At 32.3% G+C, this 26,701-nt stretch overlaps 1 protein-coding gene and 2 pseudogenes across 1 annotated transcript; 2 read left to right on the top strand and 1 right to left on the bottom strand.

The window, feature by feature from the left end:
• The first annotated feature begins 3,102 nt into the window (after positions 1–3,102).
• Positions 3,103–4,127, top strand: LOC102663520 (mitogen-activated protein kinase kinase kinase 20). The gene is made up of 3 exons (XM_006582606.1): positions 3,103–3,783; positions 3,847–3,984; positions 4,101–4,127. Exons 1-3 carry the CDS (start codon positions 3,103–3,105, stop codon positions 4,125–4,127), a joined length of 846 nt encoding a protein of 281 aa, XP_006582669.1.
• Positions 4,128–4,700: 573 nt separating this feature from the next.
• Positions 4,701–13,731, bottom strand: LOC100794311 (probable leucine-rich repeat receptor-like serine/threonine-protein kinase At3g14840; annotated as a pseudogene).
• Positions 13,732–23,184: 9,453 nt separating this feature from the next.
• LOC100793255 (F-box/kelch-repeat protein At1g22040-like) lies at positions 23,185–24,195 on the top strand (annotated as a pseudogene).
• Positions 24,196–26,701: the final 2,506 nt, after the last annotated feature.

The raw sequence follows: 26,701 nt of genomic DNA, 5'->3' as shown, positions 1-26,701 counted from the left end.
GGACAATCCTTCCTTTGTGTTTAGAATTCTTTTACAACAAGAGACCCTCGGTCTCTTAATCCCTTAGAGATTTAGAAGAAGAAGAAGAATGAATCTCTCTAGAAAGAGATAGATTTTACAGATTGAGCACTCAAATAATTCCTTAATGAATTGCAATTGAATTGGCCAAGGAATTCTTAAGAGGATAAAATGATTTTGCTCTTTGAGAGGATAAACACTTGTTGTTCTGAAAAACTATAAGCAAATTCGTGTTATAAGTCACATATATATAGACCATTGGTGGTCATGAAAAAAACCTTTGAGAAGTTGTGACTCTTAGAAAGATTTTTCTGAAAATCTTGTCTGGTAATCGATTACAGGATTTGTGTAATCGATTATAGCTTTTAAAATTTGAATTAAAACGTTTATTAACTGCTGGTAATCGATTACCAAAATTGTGTAATCGATTACACAGTCTAAAATTTGAATTCAAATTTTTAGTAGCTGTTGTAAAGCATATTTGGCCACTGGTAATCGATTACATCCTCTGGTAATCGATTACCAGAGAGTAAATCCTTTGAAAAACACTTTTTAATTTAAATTACTTGGCCAAACCTTTTGCTAATTCAATTCGGAATTCCCTTCCTAATATACTAATGATCTTCTTGATGTTGTGACTTGTATTCTTGAAGTATTGTCTTGAATTTAAACTTGAAAAGCCCATTTGCATCAATTGCATCATATCATCATGATCATCATCAAAACACCAAAGGCATTTGCATCTACATGCAGGGCCCGTAAATATATATAGGAAAATTCTTGTAGTAAATTTAGCTTCTTTTTTTTTATCTATATGAAAACGAACTTGTATCATATTACTATTCAAACTTTCAGCAATACAATTAGGAATGGCATCGCGGTAGCAAGGGCCAGCTCGAAATTTGGTTGAAATTTAGCTTATTTTTTAAACCTTAGATATTCTTCATTTGTGTCATACATGAATATTATTCTTCTTCTTTTAATGTATACTTTTTAATCTACTTGAATTAATCATGTTTTGTTTGTCATTTAATTTTATCGCATAGGAGTCTATTACTTATATTTCTTTTTAATATTTCTACATTTTATTAATATTTTTTTTAAAAAAAGTAGAAGATAGTTGTTATAATGATAACATGTTTTTGAATTTACCTTTTCAGAAATTCAAGCTGTAAATTTTCCTTAATATTGTTTTTATAAAATTATACGATTTATCTTTATGTAATTTAAATTGGCATCTTTAGAGTTATGTATAAATATTAAGTTGTTCCAATAATTAATAAATTCCATGACAGATCTACTAAATTCAATTTCAAAAAATAATATTGAGGTGGTTATCAAAATATCCATTAGATTTGAGCTCAGATAAATCTCATAGTGAACTACAATAATTAAGCGTATATATTGTTACCATATACTTATGTAATCTGAAATGCTTACCTAATTTAATTAGTATAAAAAATTGTCATTAATGTCATGGTGTAAATTCAATCACAAATAATTATTGATATAATTTTTAAGGTAATTACTATAAAAATCAATAAACTTATTATATATGTGATAAATTGTAATTAAATAACACTGTAAAACTTATTACATAGTTGTTGGTATGATTTTTTAAGATAATTATTATAAAATAAAACTTATTATATATATGATGACTTGTGATTGGATAATAATGTAAAAATTTTAGTATATAATTTTTTCTCTCAATATTTTTTAACATATATAGATGTTAAAAAATAATAAAAAGTTTGATTGAAAAGTGTAAATTAATATCATGATTCAAAGAGAGATGGTTCTCTCATTTTTTTATTCACCTAAAAAAATTAAAAGCTAATTAGTGTCCTGACACCCTTAGATCATTGGCTAAGGAAGTATAATTAAAAGATAACTTTTTTTATTAAAATGCAAAGAAATACATTTTTTTTATAATTTTTAATTGTACTCTCATATAAATTCCAATAAAATATTTCCTCCAGAAATGATAGAGACTATTCGGGTAAAAAAAGATATATCTTTTTGAAATCAATAATTCAATTAATGCAAGCTATAGAGTTTAGTTATATTTTCGATTATTATATGATATTTTCAGGTTTATTGTAAAAGATTATACTTTTTTTAGGGACAAAAAAGATTACACTTATGACCAACAAATATTAATCCAGTTGATAAGGTTGTCGATGCAAAAACCTTACTGGTGAGTAATACAGTAAGTACTTAACCATTTTTTAAGTCTTGAGGTTTGTTCTAACTACTAAACCTGACAATTTATCGGTATCTAACTGACCTAAACTTTTGTATCTAGAACAATTTAGTAAATTACACTTATTCATTCCATGTTTTGTTTTTTCGGCATTAAAGATGAAAAAATAGAATATGAGAAAATAAAATAAAAATATTAATCACCATCATTTAGATCATGTTAAATTAAATTAAATCTATTGAGATTTGTTTCATTTTATTATATTTAACTAGTCTTTCTTTCTTCTACATAATGTTTAAAATCAAAATACTATTCAACTAATGAAATATATTTTTTAATAAGAAAAATGAAATACTTTTTACGCAAATTTTTTAAATAATAATATAATACATTTTTTAATTTTGTTCCATTTCAGGTACACAATAATACACACGCTTTTTATTTTCAATTCTCTCCCTGGCACTTACTCAGACATAGTAGAAGGAAAAAGAATTCAAAATCAATCATAGGACAAGAAGGGCGTCAAGCATAATCTTTTAATTGCCTAATTTCAAAATTGAATCCAAAGATTTACAAGATTCACCCACCAATAAAGTGATCATTAGATTAAATTAAGATTTAACTGTTTTTGGGATAAGACAATTAATAATAACCATATCTTATCATATATTTTTGGTATAAATCATGTACAATCTTTTTCAGATCAGTAATTAATCTCATACTTATATGATTGCAAAATCATATCCAAATTAAGATTTACCAGATTTGATCACCACGAACGGAAGCTGTGTTACAGTGTTATATATATATTCAAAGAACAGAAGGTTGATCATCTATACATGCAAATTCCTCATAAAATAAAAGAAAAAAAGCTATCCATGGCTGCGTGGAAGAAGTTGGCAATTTTAGGGAAGGGTTCTTATGCTACGGTTTATCTTGCTACTGTTGCTCTTCCACAAGAATGCAATGAGAAGGTTGTAGCGGTCAAGAGTTCGAGCCCTTTCTCTTTCTCAATTGCTTCAATGCAGAAGGAAAAAAGAATACTGGACTCATTCTTGGGTTGCAAGGAAATCCTTCAATGCTATTTTGACCAATTCACTGTTGAGAGAAATTATGTGACATACAATCTTTTCATGGAGTGTGCTCCTTATGGTTCTCTTCTTGGTTTAGTAAACAAGAAGGGGCCAATATCGGATAGTGAAGTAAGAGTCTACACTCGTATGCTTCTCAAAGGGCTTTCTTGCATTCATCGAAAAGGAGTCGTCCATTGTGATCTCAAACCGGACAACATCCTTCTCTTTCCTTCATCTGATGATCATGCAAGGTATCAACTGAAGATTGCTGATTTTGGGTTGTCCAAGACTAGAGAAGATGCAAATGCTGAGTATGGGAAGGTCAAGTTTAGAGGGACACCTTTTTACATGTCGCCAGAATCGATCGTTGGTCAGATTGAACCAGCGTTAGATATATGGTCTCTTGGGTGCATTGTAATCGAGATGATCACTGGATTCCGTGCATGGAAGAACCTGCGAACCCAAAAGGAGATAATGTTCAAGCTTGTTGTCCTTCAAGAAGCACCTGAAATACCCAATGGACTGAGTTGGGATTGCAAGAATTTCTAGAGCAAGTGTTTTGTGAAGGATCCTAGGCAGAGATGGACTGCTACAATGCTTCTCAACCATCCTTTTCTTTATCCAACATGTTACATGTGTAATTCATCTTTTTTCTTATATGATGTTGTTAGTCATGTGCCCTTTAAGGTATAAGATATACCGGTTGATCGAATGATTTGCTTTTGTATTCAGTGTGTTTGCTTTTCTTAAGTAATTTTTTTAGTAAAGCAATGTAGAAAATAGCTATATTGTTATATATGCAGACTGTTATGCAGTATATGGAGAATTGAGTTTATTTCCAGTATATCATCCTCATTCTTATTGGAGAACAATTACTGGGCCGAGCATGATATGATAAACAATTAAGATTACATGGCCTATAGTTTTGGGATAACAGGGTGTTGTGAGTTATGTTGCTATAACATGGTGGACACTTTGTAACGATTTAAATGCGTTGCCTGCTATTTTGATTGTAACAAACTTTATTTGCAACATTTTGTGGTTCGATTCTTGTATATCAACGTTAAACTTACCTTAAAAAAAATGAGAAAAGATTTAATTTGGTTAAGATTTGTAAACCAAGTGTTAGAATGACCAAGTGTCGTCATGAGTAAATCAAGGAATATTGGTTTTAATTCAAGATGTCTATTTTTTTGTAATTGATCAAAAACACAAATTTCAAGGGTTAAGGAATTGCTTTTAAAAATTAATTTCAAAGTAGAGTGCCAAAGCCGTGAATTGCTTTAGCTAGGAGAACTAAAATGTTAGGGTCCAAATACCAAGTCTCAATTATTACATTAGCTAGGAGAATTCAAAGTAATTCATATAACACAAATTGTTGCAATATCTGCTTTCTCAGTTTCTCACCATCCCCTTTTCTCCCAGTAAGAAAAATTCATGTTTACAGGATAGAGATCTGTTGCAGATGATGAAGCAGCCAATGTGTCATCCATTGAATCTCAGTTAACTTATTTTCTTCTATTATCTCTTGGTAACGCTGTCGCATCGCCTCCAACTTCTTCTCATCCAATGCCTCACTTGACTCTGAAAACACCTCCTGAACCACAGATCTACCTTCAAGCATGCTTACCACCAAGGACATTGTTGGCCTGAGGGAGGCTGTGACATTGGTGCATAAAAGAGACACGTTGATCCTCGCTGTAACCTCTTTTTGTAGAAGTCCAAACCCAATCTTCTATCAACTAGCTCCATCAGATTACCTTACCCTTTCAACATATGTGCCTGGTAAACAGAATGATATAATAATAGTTTGAAAGAACTCGTATCTGCGATATAATTTAGTAAGAAGCTATTCAAACTGCTGGATTCTAGTGTAATTTCTAGTCATAGTAACATAGTTTGACACTCCAAGAGAATAGAATTCCATGTAACATTTGTCACTAGTACGATTCTGCAGTCAATTTTGATATAATTATGGTAACTATGAAAAGTGTGCTCTTAAAGCGGTCAACTTCCAACATATGAAATAAAATGAGATTATGAGTAAATTAAATCTTACCATGTAATAGTTACTCATATACACTACTTATATACTCTTACATACCAAACATATACCACCCTAGCACTATTAGATACTCTATGGCTAAAGGAAAATAGCATTTTCGTGAACACATTATGGAAGTACTTACCCAATCAAGAAGATGGAATGCTTCTTCTTTCTGCCGTTGAATCATATTGCTCCGCCCACTAACAATTTCCAAGGCAACAACTCCGAAGCTATAAACATCTGCTTTGTCTGTCAAATATCCATGCATAGCATACTCAGGAGCCATGTATCCACTGCACAATACAAATTGTCAGCTACATTAATTGTAGAAACATAGTAAATGCTCAGACTTTTTCAAACTCAATATTTTTATTCTCTAACTAGTTGGCTAAATCCAATTCAGAAAGGTATGAAATTTTATAACATCTCTACTTTATTTCATCAAAGTCTAATCATATCATACAAAATATTTGTACAGAAAAAAAATCCCAATATTGAAACTCACTAAGTTCCAGCAATTCGGGTGCTTATGTGGGTATTGTCCTCTTCATCTAGCTTGGCTAAACCAAAATCAGATATCCTTGGGTTTAGATTTTTATCAAGCAACACATTAGTGGCCTTGATGTCCCTCTATGGACAATTTTTAATCTCGATTCCTCATGAAGGTATGTCAAGCCTCTAGCAATACCAACACATATCTTTTGCCTTGTTGGCCAATCCAATTTTATGTGGTATTCTGCTGGACCTTCATTAGTGAAAAAAATGGAAATTACACAAAATTTTTGTGTTGTCATGTATATTAGTTAGAAGATGGAGAATATCATAGAAGTGACAACTGAAAGCAACTAGCCACATATGAAAGAAAGAATTACCAAACAAAGCTCGAGCAAGGCTATTGTTTTCAATATATTCATATACCAACAATAACTGATCTCCCTCGACACAAAAGCCATAGAGTTTAACAAGACAAGGGTGTTGCAAAGCTGAAATCATGCCTAACTCGTTTAGAAACTCGCGGTTCCCTTGCCTTGATTTGGAAGAAAGCTGCTTGACTGCTATTATTGTCCCATCTGATAAATTTCCCTGTATATTGGGGATTGGAACATAGTTACTGGGTTGGAATCTTAATTTTTTTTCTTCTCATAGAGTAATAGCTTCAATTGATAGATGCATGATAAATTGACAAAATATGCTAATACTGTCCAAAATACTTTGTACACAGGACCAAACCCTCCTTCTCCAATTTTGTTTGCTTTGTTGAAGTTGTTTGTTGCTGCTTTGATTTGTCGTAAGGTAAATATACCCATTTGCAGTTTTAAACCCTTTATCTCTGTAAATTCAAACAAAGAAAGATTGTAGATCTCTAATAGTTGAGAAAGTTCCAGATTATTAATACTATTTTCACCATTGGCACACTTGATCAACTGTCCACAGAAAAATCATCACCCGTGGCTAATTACATAAAGTGCTACACAGTTCCCAAAGGTGGAAAGTTGATGTACTTGGTGAATGATTGAAATAATCTAGAGTTATTAATTAGTAAATCTATGTAGTTCTTGGTTACCTGATCTATGAATTCACTTTGTTACTTATCACCATTATGTGTTGGGGAAACCCTAGTGGTCCTATTATGTTTATTTTGTTTGGTGATAAAAAAAATGTGTGAAGATTGCAATCTATATTAAAAAAAATATATTAATAATTGTTGGGTAATCCACGCTTCCTTGAAATAAAATTGTCTACGCCCACAAAGGATCGTGAGAACATAACAAAGATTACACTGTAGAAAAAATAATAACGAACACGAGAATTTAGCGTAATTCGACACTTCTTACCTACGTCCATGGAACCATCTCAAATGTATTTCACTATCACAAAAATGATTACAAGATTGTAACCCACCCTAAATTGTGTATTACTCAACAAATCCTAGTACCACACTCAATAGTTACAAAAAATGATAACATTCACACAAATACGCTTTTCTCTGAACAAAGTAATTTTCTCCACTAATTCTCTTTTCTATTTATAGTGAAGATTTTCACCAACTAAAATAAATAAGTTCTATTAAAAATTGAAACAAAATAATTTTCAATGTATCCATTCAAATAGTCTTTATCTAGCTCGTAAAATTCAATTGTCCATTTGCATTTAAACCACTTCAACTTTAGTGATAAAAATTTAATTTTCATGTATTAAATGCACTATATCTTTTGGTTTGAAATTCTACAATAATAAAGTGTGAAATTTATTTTTCATACACACACATTATATAGTGAGGATTTAGTCACTCTTTATTAAACCGTCCATGTGTTGATTCATTTTTCTTGTCAAGATGATTAACAAGCTTTGAAGGTTAACTGCATACCCTAAATTTAGGTGCATGCTCAAATTAATATCACATGCAAGAGTTCACTTTTGTACATCAAAAGTCACTTTAAGCACAAAGCTTATCTTCATTATATCAATAAATGCATGTAATTATTACCTTTTGCTAAAAAACTTTTCTGTCCTAGACAACCTCTCCTCCAAAGTATACCAAATACCAGCACAAGAAAAACTACTACACCAGCCACAATTGCAGCCACGGAATCTGCAGACATGCTACTTCCATTTTCTGAGGGAAGGATTGAAGTCTGCTTGATTGTTATACGAGCTTATATGGCATGTTTTAATTGTTCCTGGGAATATAAAAAATATTTCCAACTAATTTTATGATTAACCAAACACATTTTTTTATTAAATACTTAAGAATAATATTCTCATGTTTTATTTTCAAGAATAATACTTCCAAGACAAAAAATGTTATCCATGAAACAAACACTCCATTAGTAGTTAAAGATAAGTATAACTCACGGGAATTTACAGATATAGCTGATATAAGATGACCATATACGGACTTAAATGGAATACCAATTGTCTCTTTTCCAGCCCAATATAAGCGGATTTCCAATGTGTTACTACTAATCACAATGGTGAATGATTTTGTGACTGCATTATTAACTCCCCCTACTTCTTCTGCAATATTGAAATCCTTCAGCACCATATTTCCCTGCATGAAACCAATCTCAGCCTTAATGCTTCATAATGGCTACAATTTTAAGCATGCAATGTTAAGATCTTTTTTTAATAAATTGTACTAATTGACTTCATAAATGAAGAATCTAAGTGGGTAAATTTCCCCAACTGTCATATGATATTCTGTTTATTCCAGTAATTTCACATGTATTATTAAAAGAACAACAATTCTACCTCCAATCAAATTTCTTTTTAAAAAGTGAAGATCTGAAATTTGAACATGGCCACGGCCTTTTAAGTATATGAAATACTTGCTTGTCAGAGAGAAAATATAGGTAGACAACAAATATGCGCCTTCCTAGGTTGTTATATGTTCGATCATCAGTGAACATGACCTAAGCAAAGTGTAAATTCATTGTGTAGTTTCCATTTCCCAGGAAAAATTCATATTAAGAGAAATGGGAGAAACACGTGCATCCATGTATAATTCAACATCAGCGATGCAAAGCTTCGATTGATTTAGCCAAATAGAATATTCTGCACGGACATTATCCATGAAGTGACCAGTGCTGCTAAATCCCCATTTTTTTCCACCAAGGTGGAATCTAGCTGGTCCTGCTGTATCTGTATCATCATCATATGTTTCATTTCCATTGACTTTTATTTGCTTCCCCCCACAATTTATATGAAGAGAGTATGATACTGGTACAAGCAGAATAGTGAGTTTAAACATATATGATATATTTGAACTATCATAATAAGCAAAAAATTAGAAGATAGCGAGCCAGTTGTTGTGATTATAGACCATTAAATCTCCAAAGTCTTATTTTGTACTATTGTATCTTGTTATGTGGTTCAAAATTCAAATGATTAACTCATAGTCTTGCAAAACATGAAAATTTGTGTTGGAATACAAGTGTGAGGTGAAATTCCACATTATATAAGAATGAAAAGGTTGAACACCATATATGTGATGAAAAGACCCATGAACCATAGCCTAGAGGTTTTGAATTTAAGTATAACAACAGGTTTACTTATGTGATTGTTTATGCTTCATTGATGAAGATCTCTCTGGTGTTTATTCCCTCGATTTCCCAACAATTTAAAATCTCTGTTATTAGAATATTTTAACTTTATCTGGGTGAGCATTTTTAGTGTGATATTCAAGCATGGAAAACAAATAAAGGTTAGTGAGACTTTAACTGTCTTCAGAAAGTTTGTGAGAAAGAAAACTACCTTTAGGACATGCAACGCTCTTTAGACATGAAATGATCCTCTGAAACAATGATGATAGCGATAAAGTTATTTAGCATGATCTCATCATGTAAAACGTAAAATAACACTTGAAAGGAAAATGTCAAAAGATACATGAAACTTACGAACTATTGTCCATCAAGGAGCTTGCAAACAAGTTCCTATGGTATACAAGAGAAGGTTATGACTCAGATAGGTTCTTTAAGCCACAAATAAATGTTCTCATATGCAAGGATTCTTACACATTTCCCCGTTGACATGGCTACTTCCTTGAGTTTTCCATGGTAAAGTTATTGTATGAGAGATCTGGTTCAAATCATAAAATTTGATTTAGAAAATATAACATGATGCATAACAGAGAAACTTCATGAAATTCTTTGAGAACTAGAAGAAATCTACGGATATTAGTAATCTCAAAGGGTGTGTTTGGGTAAATAGTTTAATTAAATACTCATTTAATAAGCTCTTATCACATGAGAGCTTACGACATAAATTTGATAGTGATATTTATTGGAACAAGCTAAAAGAGTTTATTATGATAGTCATAAGCTCTTATCACAGGAGTTTATGGTAGTCATAAGCTCCCCATAAGCTCTTTCAAATGTCCCCAGAATACAAATTTTTTTTGGTTAAAAACAATACAAAAAATAATGCAAAATCTAATTCCATAGGAAAAAAATTTCCAAAATGATTTAGAAAAGATTATTTAAAAAATTATGTTCGAGTTGAAAGATTCTTGTCTATACATGTTGGTGAGTCAAGGGACTTAGTTTCCTTGAGCATGTAGTCCTAGGTACAATTATAGTATTCATGAAGAAAAAATGATATATGAAGAGGTATTACTCCAGGAAACCAAGTTACTTAGATAGTTAGAACTCATCAACTATTCAATTCAACGAGACATATCATATAAATAGCATTTGAAATAATGCTTACACATTTTTTTCTTTCTCTGTCCAGGCAGGTATTGGTCTCGTGAGGAGATTTCCAGTTAAATATCTACAATTAAAGAAGGGGTTAAATATGTTGAAGTTCTCATATAAATAACCGAATTTTGTTATAGATCTCGATAAAAAATTTCTTTGTTGAGTTTCCGATATATGAAAATTTGTATTTTAAAACTCTGTCATTAGTTACATGATGATGTGTCACCATACAAACTAATCTTTCAAACATCATCAATGGTATAGTTGTGATAGTACCACCTCATCCTTGACAACAATGACTTAAAACAAAAGTTATAATATATCAAAGACTTACAACAACGAAAAATTTTATTTGGGACTAAACATAAAATTCAATCCTTTATGAGGAATCTGAAACATATTTAAGTCATAAAAGAATATCAAGAAATTATCATGCATCTGTAAAACTTGTGATTTATTGATAACCCAGTATCATGGTAAAAATTCTAGTAGTATTGAATCATATTGCAGCTGCAAGATGAAACTGAACTACTTGGGTTCCAGGAAATGTAAGCCCAATTTTAGATTAAGAGAAAAGAAAATAACAAACTTACATATAATCTGTCTTTCTTAGGCCATATTCAAAGCTGCTTGGAATTTGACCACTTAATTTGTTAAAGCTGAGTTCTCTGAAAAAACAATTACATCCATAATAAGCTGAAGAAAAGAGCATAGAAAAAATATTCTAGAATGTCATAAACTCGAGGTAAATATGTTTCTTAGAGCATTGGTATAAACGAAAGGAGTATGGAAAGTTAAAAGTAATACAAGAACATCATTATCTTGCAGTTAAGCATATTATTGGAAGAGTAACAGAAGTTACAAGGTTTGTATACTAGATATAGTCCCAAGATATTCTGGTATTGCCCATTAATGTTGCAACTCCTCAAAATCCTGTGAAATAATAAGACAGACAGCAAAAGGGAATCAGTCTTTTAATTTCGTAGTTCTGAAATAATTGCCTTATTGTGGCATTGTCTCACAAAATGAAGAAGTTAAGAAGTTGGAGCAATAAACTCACAAAATTTCCAAATTTGTCATATTGTTGAGTGTTGGAAAATGAAAAAAGTCAGATCCATTTAGATCACTAATTCTCTTGTACGTCAAATTTTAAGCATAGATAAACACAACTATGTAAAATTAAATTAAATTTTCAAAATGTAGATAACTATATAATTAAGATACCATACATACAAGTCAGTTAAACTTTCTTGTAGTGAAATTCCAAAAGGAATTGGCCCACTTAATTCTGTTCCTTGAATCACTGTCAAAAAAAAATCGTTCAAATTAAGACATTATGTTATTCAAGAACTGTAGACAGTTAAATTGGTGCCAATAAAAAAGAAGAAAAAGTGGACTCTCACAGTTTCTGGAGACTGTCTAGCTTTGAACAAAATCAGGTATCTTTCCAGAGAATTTGTTGTTGCCTAATCGACTGCATAGCATAATGCGATGATAAGAAACAAAGAAAAATTACTAGCTAAAGATGGAACTTAAAATAACAATATAATTTAGGCTATATTTAGCAAAAACATTTTAGCTGATTTCTAAATTTTTTTACTGACTGAAAAGCAGGTTTGACTGTTCGTTAACAAATTTTTATTAGTAACTTCTAGCATTTTTTGAAACGCTACTTAAAATAACATCTTTTAAAACATTACTTCAAATAATATTTTTTAAAACACTAGCATCTAACTTCTAGTTTTTTATAGGTTAAATTATTCATTTGGTCTCTATAGTTTCATGATTCTTATCTTTTTAGTTCGTTTGAAAATGGTTTTTTTAGTTCTTATAGTTTATATTTTAATTCTCTTTTAGTCCCTGTAATTTAAAAGTGTTCTTTTTAGTCCTTATAGTTTGTATTTTAATTCTCTTTTAGTCCCCATAGTTTGAAAGTGATATTTTTAGTTCCTATAATTTGTATTTTAATTACCTTTTAGTCCTTACTACAAAAAAATATGAAAATAATTAACTACAAATTAGTTATAAATTATCATTTTTATTAAAAATTATCTTACGATAAATTAGTTACGAATTGCTTCCTAATATTTTTATAGTTAATTGTAATTGATAATATTACTCATATTTTGATGGTAAGGACTAAAGGGGAATTAAAATATAAAGTATAAGGACTAAAAATACCACTTTCAAACTATAGGGACTAAAAGAGAATTAAAATACAAATTATAAGGACTAAAAAATCACTTTCAAAACTATAGAGACTAAAAGAGAATTAAAATGTAAACTATATAGACTAAAAAAATCACTTTCAAACTATAGGGACCAAAAAGGTAAGAATCGTGAAACTATAGAGATCAAATGAGTAATTTAACCTTTTTTTATATTTTCTTCAATTTTTATCTTTAATATATTTATCAAATTTTCTCCTTATCTTTTAAATAAATCATGATTTTATTGTTTTTGAGTTATTTTACACTTTTAACTACGTAAACTGCTAATTTTATCAAATACTTATAATTTAATAAGCTATTTTTTCAATTTCTAGCTAGCTTTCCAACTTCCAGACAACTGTTTAGATTTTAGATAGTTTTGCCTAACGTAAGTGTAATAAAAAGTAACAAAAATGGGAAACTTACACAGCTTGCAAGGTAGTGAGTCTTGCAAAGGTTGCGGGTAATTCTCTAGTAAAATTGTTGGAGGTAAGTAGCCCAAACATATTAAAAACAAGAATAAATCATGAAGAGAAACCAAGGTATTCTAATTAAACTAATAAACTCCTATTCAATAAGCATTGACAATATTTGATATTTTTAGAGCAAAAATCACTAAATCATGGAAAGCAAAAGACCAAAACAAATTCCTAATTAAAGAAAATGTAAACGGAAAGTAAAATAAATGTCATACAAGCTTTGAAGATTTGGAAGATTCCCAAGCTCAGGAGGAAGATTTCCAGACAGTTGATTGAATTCCAGGGTCCTATTCACATAAAGCTAAAGTTAAATTTCACAACTAATATTTATAAATCTATTTGAGGTGAGAAATACTTATAAGCAATATATTGTATTGTGGATAATCATAAACTCACAAACTTTGGAGAGGGGAGATGTTTGCTACCTTTCCTGGGATCAAACCCGTTAGTGGATTTGCACTTAGAGAACTATCATAAATAAGAAACACCTTGGCATGCATTAGCTTCTTGTTTCAAGAAGTTAGTACATTGCAACTAACGAAATTTCCCTCAACAGTTACAAAAAATACATAGATTGAATAAAATATCATTTACTAAATATACATATATTTCACTCAAGAAATGCTAATATACTATATACATTTTGTAACGCACTTTTCTTAACACGCATTTTATTATTGACTGAAATTTATTAGAAATTATAAATTTTTGTATAAGTCTTACTACTTATTTAATATGTTTTTATGGTGATGTTTTGATTTTCAATAAATTTTAACCAATAATATAAAGTATTAAACGAAGTGTTACTCTAACAAGATTTTAATTAATTGTTTGCAATCACAAGCATCTCCAAAAGTTTTGGGGGTCTTTGCGACCTCAATTGTTGCCCTGATAGAAAAAAAATTTCTATCTACTTGAAATTAACCTAAAAGACTACTACTAAAGCTAAAGAGATTAAGAAAAGTAAGATAAAATTCGGATATTTCATTAATTAATTGATAATAAATAAAGATGAATATATTTATATTATAACTACAAAAAAGTCATTTAACGACGGTTAAAAATGGCTTTCAACGATGGTTCCAAACCGTGTTTATAGCCAATGTCGTTGAAAACCAACATCATCAACGACGGTTTCAAAAAAACCGTCATAGAAAAATCGACATTTCTAAGACGGTTAATTAACCAAAAGTAGAAGAATCACAAGCTAGAGTAAGTTACATATTATTTTATATAAGTTCTAGAGTAAGGTGAACTAGGGAAAAAGGAAATAGAACCATAAATGCCGATTTCATTAATTAATTGACTAGAACCAAACAAGACTAACCCCCAAGCACAACATAACAAAGCACCATAATAACTTTTCCTGCCACATATAATGTTATGGAAGTGAAGAAGAACAAACAAGAACAACAGCAACAACTTGTACAAAATGTCATACACAGAGTTTTACAGTAAGGTAAAAGAGAGAAAGATGAGAAAGAATACAGAGAATTTACGTGGTTCACCTTTGAGTAAGGCTACATCCACGGGAGGGAAAAATAGAGAGCTTTTTATTACTGATGCAATATACAAGTGGAAGCCTTTTAAAATACAGAGCATCCTTGCCTTATATAAGTAGATGACAAAACAAAAAAAAATAACAGAATTAAACTGCTATATGGATTTTGGTCACAACCCAACAATTCACCACCTTGAACTAACATCCATATAAAACACAAATTGCACCCTCCAAGCATACATGAACTTAACCCCAATAATCAACATTGAGCAAGCTTAAATAGTGATCAAACTTGCTCTTTGGAACTAGGTTTGTGAACATATCAGCAGGATTATGCAGAGTGCTGATCTTATGAACCTTAATTCTTCTTTCTGATCGAATGAAGTGATATCTAACATCTATATGCTTGGTTCTATCATGATGAACCTGATCCTTGGCCAAGCATATAACACTAAGGCTATCACAGTAGATGTTAGCATATTCTTGATTAATTCCGAGATCATTTTTCAAACCTCTCAGCCAAATTCCTTCCTTTGCAGCTTCAGTTAGAGCCATATATTCAGTCTCAATAGTTGAGAGGGCAACAAAATGTTGAAGTGTTACCTTCCAACTTACCAAGCAGCCACCAAGGGTGTAAGCATGCCTTGTTAGGGACCTTTTCTTGGCAAGATCAACAGCAAAATCAGCATCAGAATAGCCAGTGAGACAACAATCCGAGTTAGATCCATAGATCAAACCTGGATCTATAGTTCCTTTAAGATATCTGAAAATTCTCTTCACAACCTTCCAATGTTCCTTCTGAGGTTGGTTTAAGAACCTACTAACCATGCTAATAGCATGAGCAAAGTCAGGTCTGGTGCAGACCATGGCATACATGACATTGCCAATAACACTTGAGTATGGAACCTTTGACATATAGTCCTGATCAGCCTGAGCTTGAGCCTTTATCATAGCAGACAACTTCTCTTTTTCTGAAAGGGGAGTGCTGATAGATTTAGAATCAGCCATTCCAAACCTCACAAGTACCTTCTGAATGTAGTCCTTTTGAGATAAAAATAGCCTTTTCTCAGTTCTGTCCCTATAGATCTCCATTCCTAAGATTTTCTTTGCAGCCCCAAGATCTTTCATATCAAATTCACCATTCAGGAAGATCTTTAGATTTTGTATATCACACATGCTTTTTGCTGCAATAAGCATGTCATCTACATAGAGTAGAAGATAGATTATTGATCCATCCTCCACCTTGTTGTGATAAACACAACAGTCATAGAGACTTCTCTGGTGATAAAGCTGTCAAACCTCATGTACCATTGCCTTGGGTATTGTTTCAATCCATACAATGACCTCTACAATTGACAAACATACCTTTCTTTTCCTTGAACTTCAAACCCTTCAGACTGTTTCATTAGAATATTTTCTTCCAATCATCCATGGAGGAAAGCAGTCTTGACATCAAGTTGTTCAAGTTCCAAATCTTGGTTTGCCACTATAGCAAGCAAAACCCTGATGGATGTATGTTTGACCACAGGTGAAAAGATTTTGTTGAAATCTACTCCTTCTTTCTGGCTGAATCCCTTGGCAACTAACCTAGCCTTGCATCTTATCCCTTCCTTTTCTGAAAGACCAGGTTTCCTCTTAAATATCCACTTGCAACCTACCACATGTCTTCCTTTAGGTAGTTCAACAAGTTTCCAGGTTTGATTCTTATATAGAGATTCCATTTCCTCTTTCATAGCTAACAACCAATTTTCAGCTTTAGGATGATTAATAGCTTCTCTGTAGGTGGCAGGTTCATTTGAATCTATTTCTCCAGCTGCATGTAATGCATAGGCAGACATGTCTTCAAAACCATATCACTCAGGAGGCTTAATGACCCTCTTAGGTCTCTGACTAATTCCAGAATTGAACTGTGCAGGCTCGGGTTCAGCATTCTGATGAGCCTCATTGGCACTGGAATCTTTTGATTGCTCACCTTCTTGAAGAACAAGAGATGTATTTGTTTGACCCCTTTTTTTTGAGTCTTTGGTTGTAGATTCTACATCCTTTTCTTGAGAAGAGTGCCAGCTCTATGTTCCAGCAATTGGAACCTCAATTTTTTGATGGAGCAGATGTGATTCATAAAAAATTACATCTCTGTTGAGAAGAACTTTCCTTTCAGAGGGTGACCAGATCCTGTAACCTTTCACCCCATCACCATAACCCATGAACAGACCCTTTCTTGATCTAGGTACTAGCTTACCTTCATTGACATGATAATAAGCATTGCAGCCAAATACTCTTAGATTTGAGTAGCTTGTTGTTTTTCCATTCCAAATTTCAATAGGGGTTTTAAGTCCTATAGCAGTAGAGGGTGTTCTATTGATCATAAAACAAGTTGTATTGATAGCCTCTCCCCCAAAAACTTTTGTTGAGACCAACGTTAGACAATAGGCATCGTGTTCTTTCCAGAAGTGTTTTGTTCATTTGTTCAGCAACTCCATTTTGCTGAGGAGTGTTCCTAACAGTAAGTTGTCTAGCAATTCCTTCCTCTTTGCATAATTTGTTAAATTCTGTTGAGCAAAACTCTAAGCCATTATCAGTTCTGAGTCTTTTAACTTTCCTTTCAGTTTGTTTTTCAATCAGTGCTTTCCATTCTTTGAAGCATTTGAAAGTTTGACTCTTCTGACTCATGATGTAGATCCATGTCATCCTTGAGTAGTCATCAATTATGGACAGGAAATACCTTCCACCACCTAGTGAAGGTACTCTTGCAGGCCCCCAACAGTCAGCATGAATGTAATCAAGAGTTCCTTTGGTGGTGTGAATTGCTTTAGGAAATTTAATCCTATGCTGCTTGCCAAAAACACAATGCTCACAGAATTTAAGTTCATCCAGTTTCTGATTTCCCAATAGCTGTTGTTTTTGAAGTATCATCATACCTTTTTCACTCATATGACCAAGCCTCATGTGCCACAATTGAGTTAAGTTAGGTATGCTCTTATTAGATTTTGACGCAATAGCTACTAGACCATTCTCAATACATGTTATACCTTGAACTATATAGAGATTACCCCTCTTTATACCCTTCATCACCATTGTAGAGCCTTTTTGAATTTTCATGACCCCATTTTCAGTGTTGCATTTGAACCCCTTTCCATCCATAATAACTATGGAGATTAGATTCTTTTCAGCTCTGGAACATGTTTGACTTCAGTGAGTGTTCGAATAATTCCATCATTCCATCATGTATCTTGATTTTTATTGTGCCAATTCCAATTGTCTTACATGAGACATCATTTCCCATGAAGACATTTCCACCCGATTTCTCTTCATAGGTGTCAAACCAGGTTTTGTTAGGACACATATGAAAGGAACAACCAGAGTCTAATATCCATTGATTTTCAGAATGTTGGTGATGATCAGAAACTGAAAGAACAAACTCATTTTCAGATGTGGAACCTTCCTTGGCAACAACAACAGATGGTTTGCCCTTTTTCTTAGGACAATCTTTCTTCCAGGTACCTGGCTCCTTGCAGTAGTTATAGATGTCCTTTGGATTGACATGAGTTTTCTTCTTTCCTTTAACACCTTTTTCTTGATGTTCTTGTTAGAGTTAGAGACCACAAGACTAGATCCATTTGATTCTTCAGAATTTCCAGGTGCTTTAGATCGAAGTTCCATTGAGTATAAGATGGATTTCACCTCTTCCATGGTGACACATTCCTTACCAACACTAAGAGAATTAACAAAGATCTTATATGATGGTGGTAGAGAGGCTAACAGAATCATGGCAACATCTTCATCCTCTATCTTAACATTTATATCTCTCAATTCCATCAAAATAGAATTCAATTCATCAAGATGATCCTTAAGAGATGTACCTTCTTTCATGTGTAAACCAAACAGACGCCTCTTCAAGAAGAGCTTGTTACAGATTGACTTAGTCATATACAACTTTTCCAACTTGAGCCATAAGCCACTTGTAGTTTCTTCATTAGCAACTTCATATAAAACTTCATTAGACTAGGAAAGCAAGATTAGTGAGTGAGCCTTTTCTTCTTGTTCCGCAAGTTCTTCAGTCTTTGAAACAGAGGCCTTTTCTTTTGATTCAGAAGCCACTTCTTTCTTCACAGATGCAGAAGCAACAGGAGCCCAAACACGTTGTTCCTTCAACAAAGCACGCATCTAGATGTGCCACAGATTGAAGCTGTTCTTTTCATTGAATTTCTCAATCCTGATTATGTTTGACAAGATTTCTTGAGTGTTCTTGATCACAGTAAAGCAGGGAAAGATACCAGAAACAAGACTCCCACAGCTTGATCTTCGTATTCAGACAAGAATCTTGAATTCCCTTTATCACAACTTGAGCTCTTGATACCAGTTTGTTATGGAAGTGAAGAAGAACAAATAAGAACAGCAGCAACAACTTGTACATAATGTCGTACACAGATTTGTACAGGGGAAAGAAAGAAAGATGAGAAAGAACACACAGAATTTACGTGGTTCACCTTTGAGTAAGGCTACATCCACGGGAGGGAAAACAGAAAGCTTTTTATTACTGATGTAATATACAAGTGGAAGCCTTTTAAAATACAGGGCATCCTTGCCTTATATAAGTAGAGGAAAAATATGAAAATAAGTAGATATAACACATATAAGTTGTTCTTTTGAGTAATGAAACACTTGTAAATAACCTGGATGCAGTAAGTAAAATAATTTGAGATGTTATCTTTGAAAGAATATGAAAATAAGTAGATATAACACATAGTGAGGATGGAAATAACCTGGATTGATTGGCACCCCTATCCATAAGAGATCACATAATCTAAAAAGGATAATTCCTCAACAAGCATAATCATTTTCATAAAAAATGCTAATTCATAATCAATGTTAATATTAATAACTTACAATTCTCTTATTGAAATCAATAGAACTGAGATGAATAGAATCAGATAATGAAATTCCCATATTTTATAATATATCACACATAAAGGACTGCATTATTGGCAGCCACCACAACATGAACAATAAATAATCTATAATAGACTATGAAGCACCGACAGGCTTTACCAACATCTTGTAATTGCTGTCTCAATGACACTGAGTAGACTACAATAATTCAAACAGGAACAATAAATTCATAATGCTTAAATTTTCCTCACCAAATGAAAAGTTAAAATTTAGCAAAAACTTTTTTACCATCACCAGAGTTCAAACCAATGAGCAAATCATGCCCATCCTTAGCATCTTGATCAAATGCCTGGCACACAGGATTCGAGTTACTGAAGTGAATAGACTTTATGGGGTCATACACGCAACAAGAAACCTCTGATGAGCAAATCCAAAATTCTTATATTAAAATTCATCCCATTTCGACCATTTCTTTTGTTTTTCATTATATGATATACAATACTAGCTAGTATATTTTTCTCTCCTAATACTTGTTTAATTTTGTATGTATTTTGCAAATTAATGATGAGGAAATAAAAGTTTACCATGCATCTTTTTGCAATTCCATGGGTTGACAGGTAGTAATATTTTTATTTTTAGCCATTTTTTAAGATATATCCATTTCCAAGATATGAACAAGAGATGTTGTTTTCATGGAATTTTTTTTCGAAAATATAAATGATTGATAGTATTGCCTTAATTAAATTCATTTTCATTGCTAAAATTCTAAGAAAGATACATTTAATTTAAAGTGCATAATACACATTAAAAGAGACAAACATCGTATCTTCACAAGTATAATTGTGAGTTTATTCTTAAGCTAGGTGACAATTAAGTGAATCTCTCAATTTTTTATTTAATAATTAAGGGAATCATTATATATATATATATATATATATATAATATATATATATATATATATATATATATATTTTAAAAACAGTGACAGTGGTAACTAGTCAAAATATTGGCATTGTATTTCTTTCCTTTTATGGTAAAAAAAACTTCAGGAAAGAGATTTTTTTTTCATATATTTTTAGTTAAATTAGTTTTTTTATTTTATTTTAGATACAATTATTTTTTGAAAATGCATACTAAAAACAAAAATCTTTTAAACTGAAAAATAAAATTTACACACTTACAAATGGAAAATGCTCTATGTTTGCAGCCACTGATGAAACATCATCTTCAGCTGAAAGGAAGAAATTAAGAATTAAGACTATAACCAGGCGCATCTTCAGCTGAATGCAAATTGTTGTCTGAAGTTGCTGGAGGATGGAGACATTCTGATGATTACCACTCTGGATGGAAGAGTTATGCATGGATGGCCTGGCCTGTGGCCTAATTAATGATTAAAAAGAAATCATTCTTTTTTTGCATTAAATTACAGTAAACAACTTCACCAAAAGCTAGCGTTTCTTGTTCATTAGTCAAGAAAACAATTGGATTTATTGAAACCAGGAAGAAGAACAAAAATATGTAAGACAATTGAAATCTTTTCTACAAAGAAGATAAATTCACTTGCTACGTTTATTTTTGTCATTGGTCACTTTTCTTTGACCCCTAGATAATTAAATGTTTGAAAAATAGAAAGAAATAATGATTAAAATAAAAAGAAGTAATGAGTTAAGTAAAAATCCAAGAAGACCCCATTTAAGAAATTTAAAAGAGAAACAAACATATAATAAAACCTTAAAAATAAATGTGTTTCTTTCACAGACATACATCTGTTCCTCTTCAGTCCAACGGGTGTATTTCCTCTTTGCATGAATAGGATTCGCTCTTGCAGCTGCGTTCTCATGATTTTTAGCCATTCGATCTTTTTGGAGTTGAAAGATCCAAATCTTTGGGTGCAGCCAGTGCATGGATGTGTTGTCTTCCTTATACAAGAAATTTGGACTCTAAGATACCTACCTATAGAAGAATGACTATCAGAGTTCAAATTTCTAATTAAAACTTTATTGGACCTATTCTGCTTTGAATTTTCAACAAAATAGTATAATGTACTATATATATATATATATATATACACATAAATATTGGAGGGATTAATAGTATATAACTAGAAGCAATTAGTCTCCCAATGAAACTTATAATAAACTAGAAGAAATTAATCTCCCAATGAAACATGCATCCTTACACATACATGTACAACACTACAACAAGAGATCAATGGAATTTGAAGGAGAGGTTGATTGATTGTGTTTTGGGGCTGAAAATTAAACAGGTATCATTATGTCTGTTGTAATGAATTCGATGTTTCTTATATATAAAATTTGTGTTCAGTTATATATATATATATGACCTGATTTAAAATGTATTTTATAATAAAACCTTAAAATATAACAATTACATATATTTATAAATAATAATCATCACCTAAGAAGAATAAATAATCAAGTTGATCGAGAAAGGTTTTTTTTAGAGTAAATAGGCATTTTAGTCCCTGACTTTATAGCCATTTTGCATATTAGTCCATATCCTATCGAAATGTAAAAAATAATTCCTATCTTTGCATAAGTGTTGCAAAATAGTCCTTGTCGTTACATTCGAAGGTAACATCGTTAGTGAGATGCATTGTTGACAATTATAGTGCCACGTAGACTATCCAATGTGACACTATTGTTGGCAGTATTGCAAAATAGTCCTTCTTCCTTTTCATTCACTCAACCACTGTACTTCTTCTTCATCATCCTTCATCTTCTTCTTCTCTCTCTCCCTCTCCCTTTCTCCCCTTCCCAATGTCATCTCTCCACCTTCTTCCCGGTGCCACCACCGCCCCCAACTCCGCATTGTTAATTTGGTGGGTGAAACTACCTGCATAGATAAAGCTGAAACTGAATCAACACATTAATACATATCTGATATTTTAAAATTGAATTAACTAATCAAGAAAGAGAGGGAAAAGCACACTCATGAATAAAAAGGTGAAAAATGTGGTTCATGTGAAAGAGGGAGGGGCTGGAGTGTACCTAACACCCATGTAATTTGGTTATCTCTGCTTTTGTCATTTTGAGGTGTGCAGGTGTCATATTAATTGGAGGGTGTTTTTATTTATTTATTTTTCAGGAAAGATTATATTGTGTTCTTCAGCTATGTTTTCTTGCAATTGTATGTAATTTCTTAGCCTTAGGAAGGCAATTCTGCAATTTAAAGCCATGTCAAGGAGGGACTATTTGTTGTTTTGTTATTTTATTGTATCAAGCAATGGGGTTGTTGCATGCTTTTATATATGACTTTCTGGCTCTTTTGTTGTTATTATGCTTTCTCTTAGTGTTAAAGATATTTGGTAGATGAATGTTTCTAATTTTCCTGTTCTGAGTTGTTTCTGTAGTTATTGACTTAATTGTTATGTTCATTAGATAGTGTATTTATGTTAACTTCTAGTTCTCATCGAGCATGCTTGTTATCCTACACATGCTGGATGCTTCCTATGCCTTTAGTTTTACAGCAGCTAGGGGCGAAGTCAATTTTCTAACAGGTATTTGATGCAGATATTGAGCTTATGGGTTCTTTGTTTAGTATGGCTAATACCAAGGCCAATCAAAGTGAGTCTAGTGAAATCTCTCAAAATGAGACCAGCAAGAGGCAAAGAATGTCACCTGCCTCTGTTGAAGAATGTCCAAGACTTATTCCTAATCTACCTGATGAGTTATCCCTTTAGATTATTGCTAGACTTCCTAGAATTTGTTACTATCATGTAAGGCTGGTGTCTAGGAGATGGAAAGCGACTATCAGGAGTTCAGAATTATATAAAGAAAAGAGCTTGGAACAACTAAAGAGTGGCTATATCTGTTGGTTACGATTGGACAAAATAAACTCTTATGGCATGCTCTAGACCCCCGTTCTCAAATATGGCAGAGACTTCCTATTATGCCTAGTGTTGTCGATGAGGAAGATTCCCAAAAGGGTTCTCTGGGCTTTGGATGTGGAACATGGTAAAAGGTATCAGAATTGCTAAAATTATTAGAGGTCTGCTTGGACAGAAGGATGCATTGGATGACATGCCCTTTTGTGGTTGTGCTTTTGGAGCTATTGATGGATGTCTTTATGTTCTAGGTGGATTTTCTAAATCTTCGACTATGAAATGTGTGAAGGGTGGCCTGTTAAGCAGACAGGTACCAAATTGAGTGTTGTAGTGAATGGTGAATTATATGCTTTTGATCCTTCAAATTATGTGGATAGTGGAAGGATCAAGGTATATGATCAAGGAGAGGATGAATGGAAAGTTGTTATTGGAAAAGTCCCTGTATATGATTTTACTGAATCGGAGTCTCCATATCTACTAGCTGGTTTCCGTGGAAAGCTTCATTTCATCACAAAAGATGCCAATCATGATATTTCTGTTCTGCAGGCTGATCACTGCAGTAATGTGGATTCTTCACCATCAACCTCAGCACCTCAATCACCCAAATACATGGAAGATGAATTGTTGCGAGAATCAGCCGAAACAAATGAAGTTGTTTGGAAACTAGTTGCATGTAAGGGTTTTGAGCAGGCTGAACTGATCAATTGCCAAGTTATTGATATCTAGACTGATACCAAGCAACAAATTTGACAGCCAAGATGTCAGTTTACCGTAAGCTATGCATCATAATGGTGAATTCTGTAATAGTTTGTATTTAGTTAATATTTTTATCTCAGGTAAATATGTCCCATAGAAATTTTCATCTTTGACAATGATCTGCTTGTTGCTAGGTAAATACTTAAATTTATCAACAGTAGAATAGTATTTTAAACTATTCACTCTGTACTAGAATTAACATTTAAATGGGAAAGTAATGATACTTGCAGAAATTTAACATACTCTCACACAAGTCATGATTTGCTTCGTTTCATGATAGCTTCTATACGATTCAAGTTGTGCACTTAATTGACATAATATTTGCTGCTATCACCTACTAATGTAGAGCAATTTAAATCAGGCATTTCTCTCCGAAATCTGACATATAATAAAGCCACACACTATGTAGATGTACCCAACTTATCAGTTTTGTTCGATTTATACATGTTCTTGCTCAAGCGATTTCCAACAATATTGTTTGTCCCCTAATAATAATTTAATGACTCAAAATGTTGAACCTACTTATGGAACGGGAAATGTTTAATATCTCTATTATGGGATGTTCATAGCTGCTAACATTCATATTGAGATTTTTTTTAAGCAAGATATTATGTATAGGATAGAGGGGACGGGAGATCTGCGTTAAATCGACAATGCTTATCTGAAAGTATCTTGGGATTTTGTACCCAAAATGGGTTGGGGTTTGGGTTTTGGAGGGGAAGATGGGAGAATGGGGGTGGAGGAGGAATGCAGAGTTGGGGGCGGTGGTGGCACCGGGAAGAAGGTGGAGAGATGACATTGGGAAGGGGAAAAAGGGAGAGGGAGAGGGAGAAGAAGAAGATGAAGGATGATGAAGAAGAAGCACAGTGATTGAGTGAATGAAAGGAAAGAAGGATTATTTTGCAACACTGCCAACAATAGTGCCACGTTGGATAGTCTACGTGGCACTATAATTGCCAACAATGCATCTCACTAACGACGTTACCTTCAAATGTAACAGTAAGGACTATTTTGCAACACTTATGCAAAGATAGAAACTATTTTTATCATTTCGATTGGATATGGACTAATATGCAAAAGGGCTATAAAGTCAGGGACTAAAATGCTTATTTACTTGTTTTTTTTAATGGTATCTAAAATCTTGTATTTTTAATTAAATAAATTTAAAAAATACTTAATTTAATTTATTGAATAAAATAAAATATGGTGGCAAGGTTCCCGTGGTGGGCTTACATACATAATCCAGTTAACACATGATAGAGCAACGGGAAGCATGAGAGCCTGGAATCCAATGTTGGAATTAAGAATATGAAAGGCTGCATAATAGGCGCAAAAAGCACTGGCAAGTTCAATAGAGAAAATCTAGACACGAAAGTGTACCTGAAAAATTGACAACATGGCCTAAAGAATTATATATATATATATATATATATATATATATATATATATATATATATATATATATATATATATATATATATATATATATATATATATATATATATATATATATATATATTCCGCTGATCTCTGGTATCAGAGCTTGATGGGGAAGTAGGAATAGTGTTCGTATGGACATATGTTAATTGATTTCATGGATCTGAACTTTTGCACATTAATTATTTTTTAGAATGTATACTTTTAATTTAAGCAATATATGTTTGAACAGTATTTTCTGGAAGCACAGCAGTCTGATATTTTAGTTGAATGATACTGTAGCAGTAAGTCTCGTGGATGAGAAAGGACAATAAGGCTAAGGTGTATTGTTCAGATAAAATATTAAGACATAATATATTGGTGGCTATAGGAGTAGTGTTCAAACTATATTGACCATAAAAAAAACTTTTTAGTTTTTCAGATCCAAGAAATTCAGTGACATATAACCTTATGGAAACATTTTTATGGAACCATATGATGACAAAGATACTAGAGGATGAAATTATCATGTCTCGCCTTTTACATTCCTTTTCTCGTATTTCATTTAGATCCAACTCGTCTTCATCCTCTTCTTCTATGAATTCACTCAAAAATAACAATTTTCTCAATGAGCATGAAAACTAGACCCATGAGGTCACCCCAAAACACAATCTCTTCGATGAGGAAGTCCAATTCCAAGATATAAATCAAAACATGGATGACTGGAACATTCCAGAAATTCCTCAGGACACATTGTATGTTCCTGAGACAATTAAAGACAAACGAGACAATTAAAGACAAACACAACTTTGATTATATAATAAAAACTATAGAAAATAATATTCCTCTAGGACAAGATATAGGGGAAGAATTTCATTTACTTTCATAGAACTCAATCTACGAACATAGCCAAAAATACAATTATTTACACATCGATTGTGTACATGTAGCCATCAAGCCCTTAATTGATATGGGTATAGATGCAGCAATTTTAATGTGCCTTAGAGACATTAGGCATAACAAATTTGAAGATTCCTTAATATGAACAGTAGAAACAAGC

Source organism: Glycine max, chromosome 6 (assembly GCF_000004515.6).
Source record: "Glycine max cultivar Williams 82 chromosome 6, Glycine_max_v4.0, whole genome shotgun sequence".
NCBI classification, from domain to species: domain Eukaryota; kingdom Viridiplantae; phylum Streptophyta; class Magnoliopsida; order Fabales; family Fabaceae; genus Glycine; species Glycine max.
Note: the sequence above shows the minus strand (reverse complement) of the source record. Positions and strands in the feature narration are given on the sequence as shown.

Coding starts and splice junctions, on each gene's coding strand:
- LOC102663520 (XM_006582606.1), top strand. CDS start 3,103: ATGGCTGCGTGGAAGAAGTTGGCAATTTTAGGGAAGGGTTCTTATGCT. Junction 3,784..3,846: donor AGGAGATAATGTTCAAGCTT/GTTGTCCTTCAA, acceptor AAGAATTTCTAG/AGCAAGTGTTTTGTGAAGGA. Junction 3,985..4,100: donor TTAGTCATGTGCCCTTTAAG/GTATAAGATATA, acceptor TTATATATGCAG/ACTGTTATGCAGTATATGGA.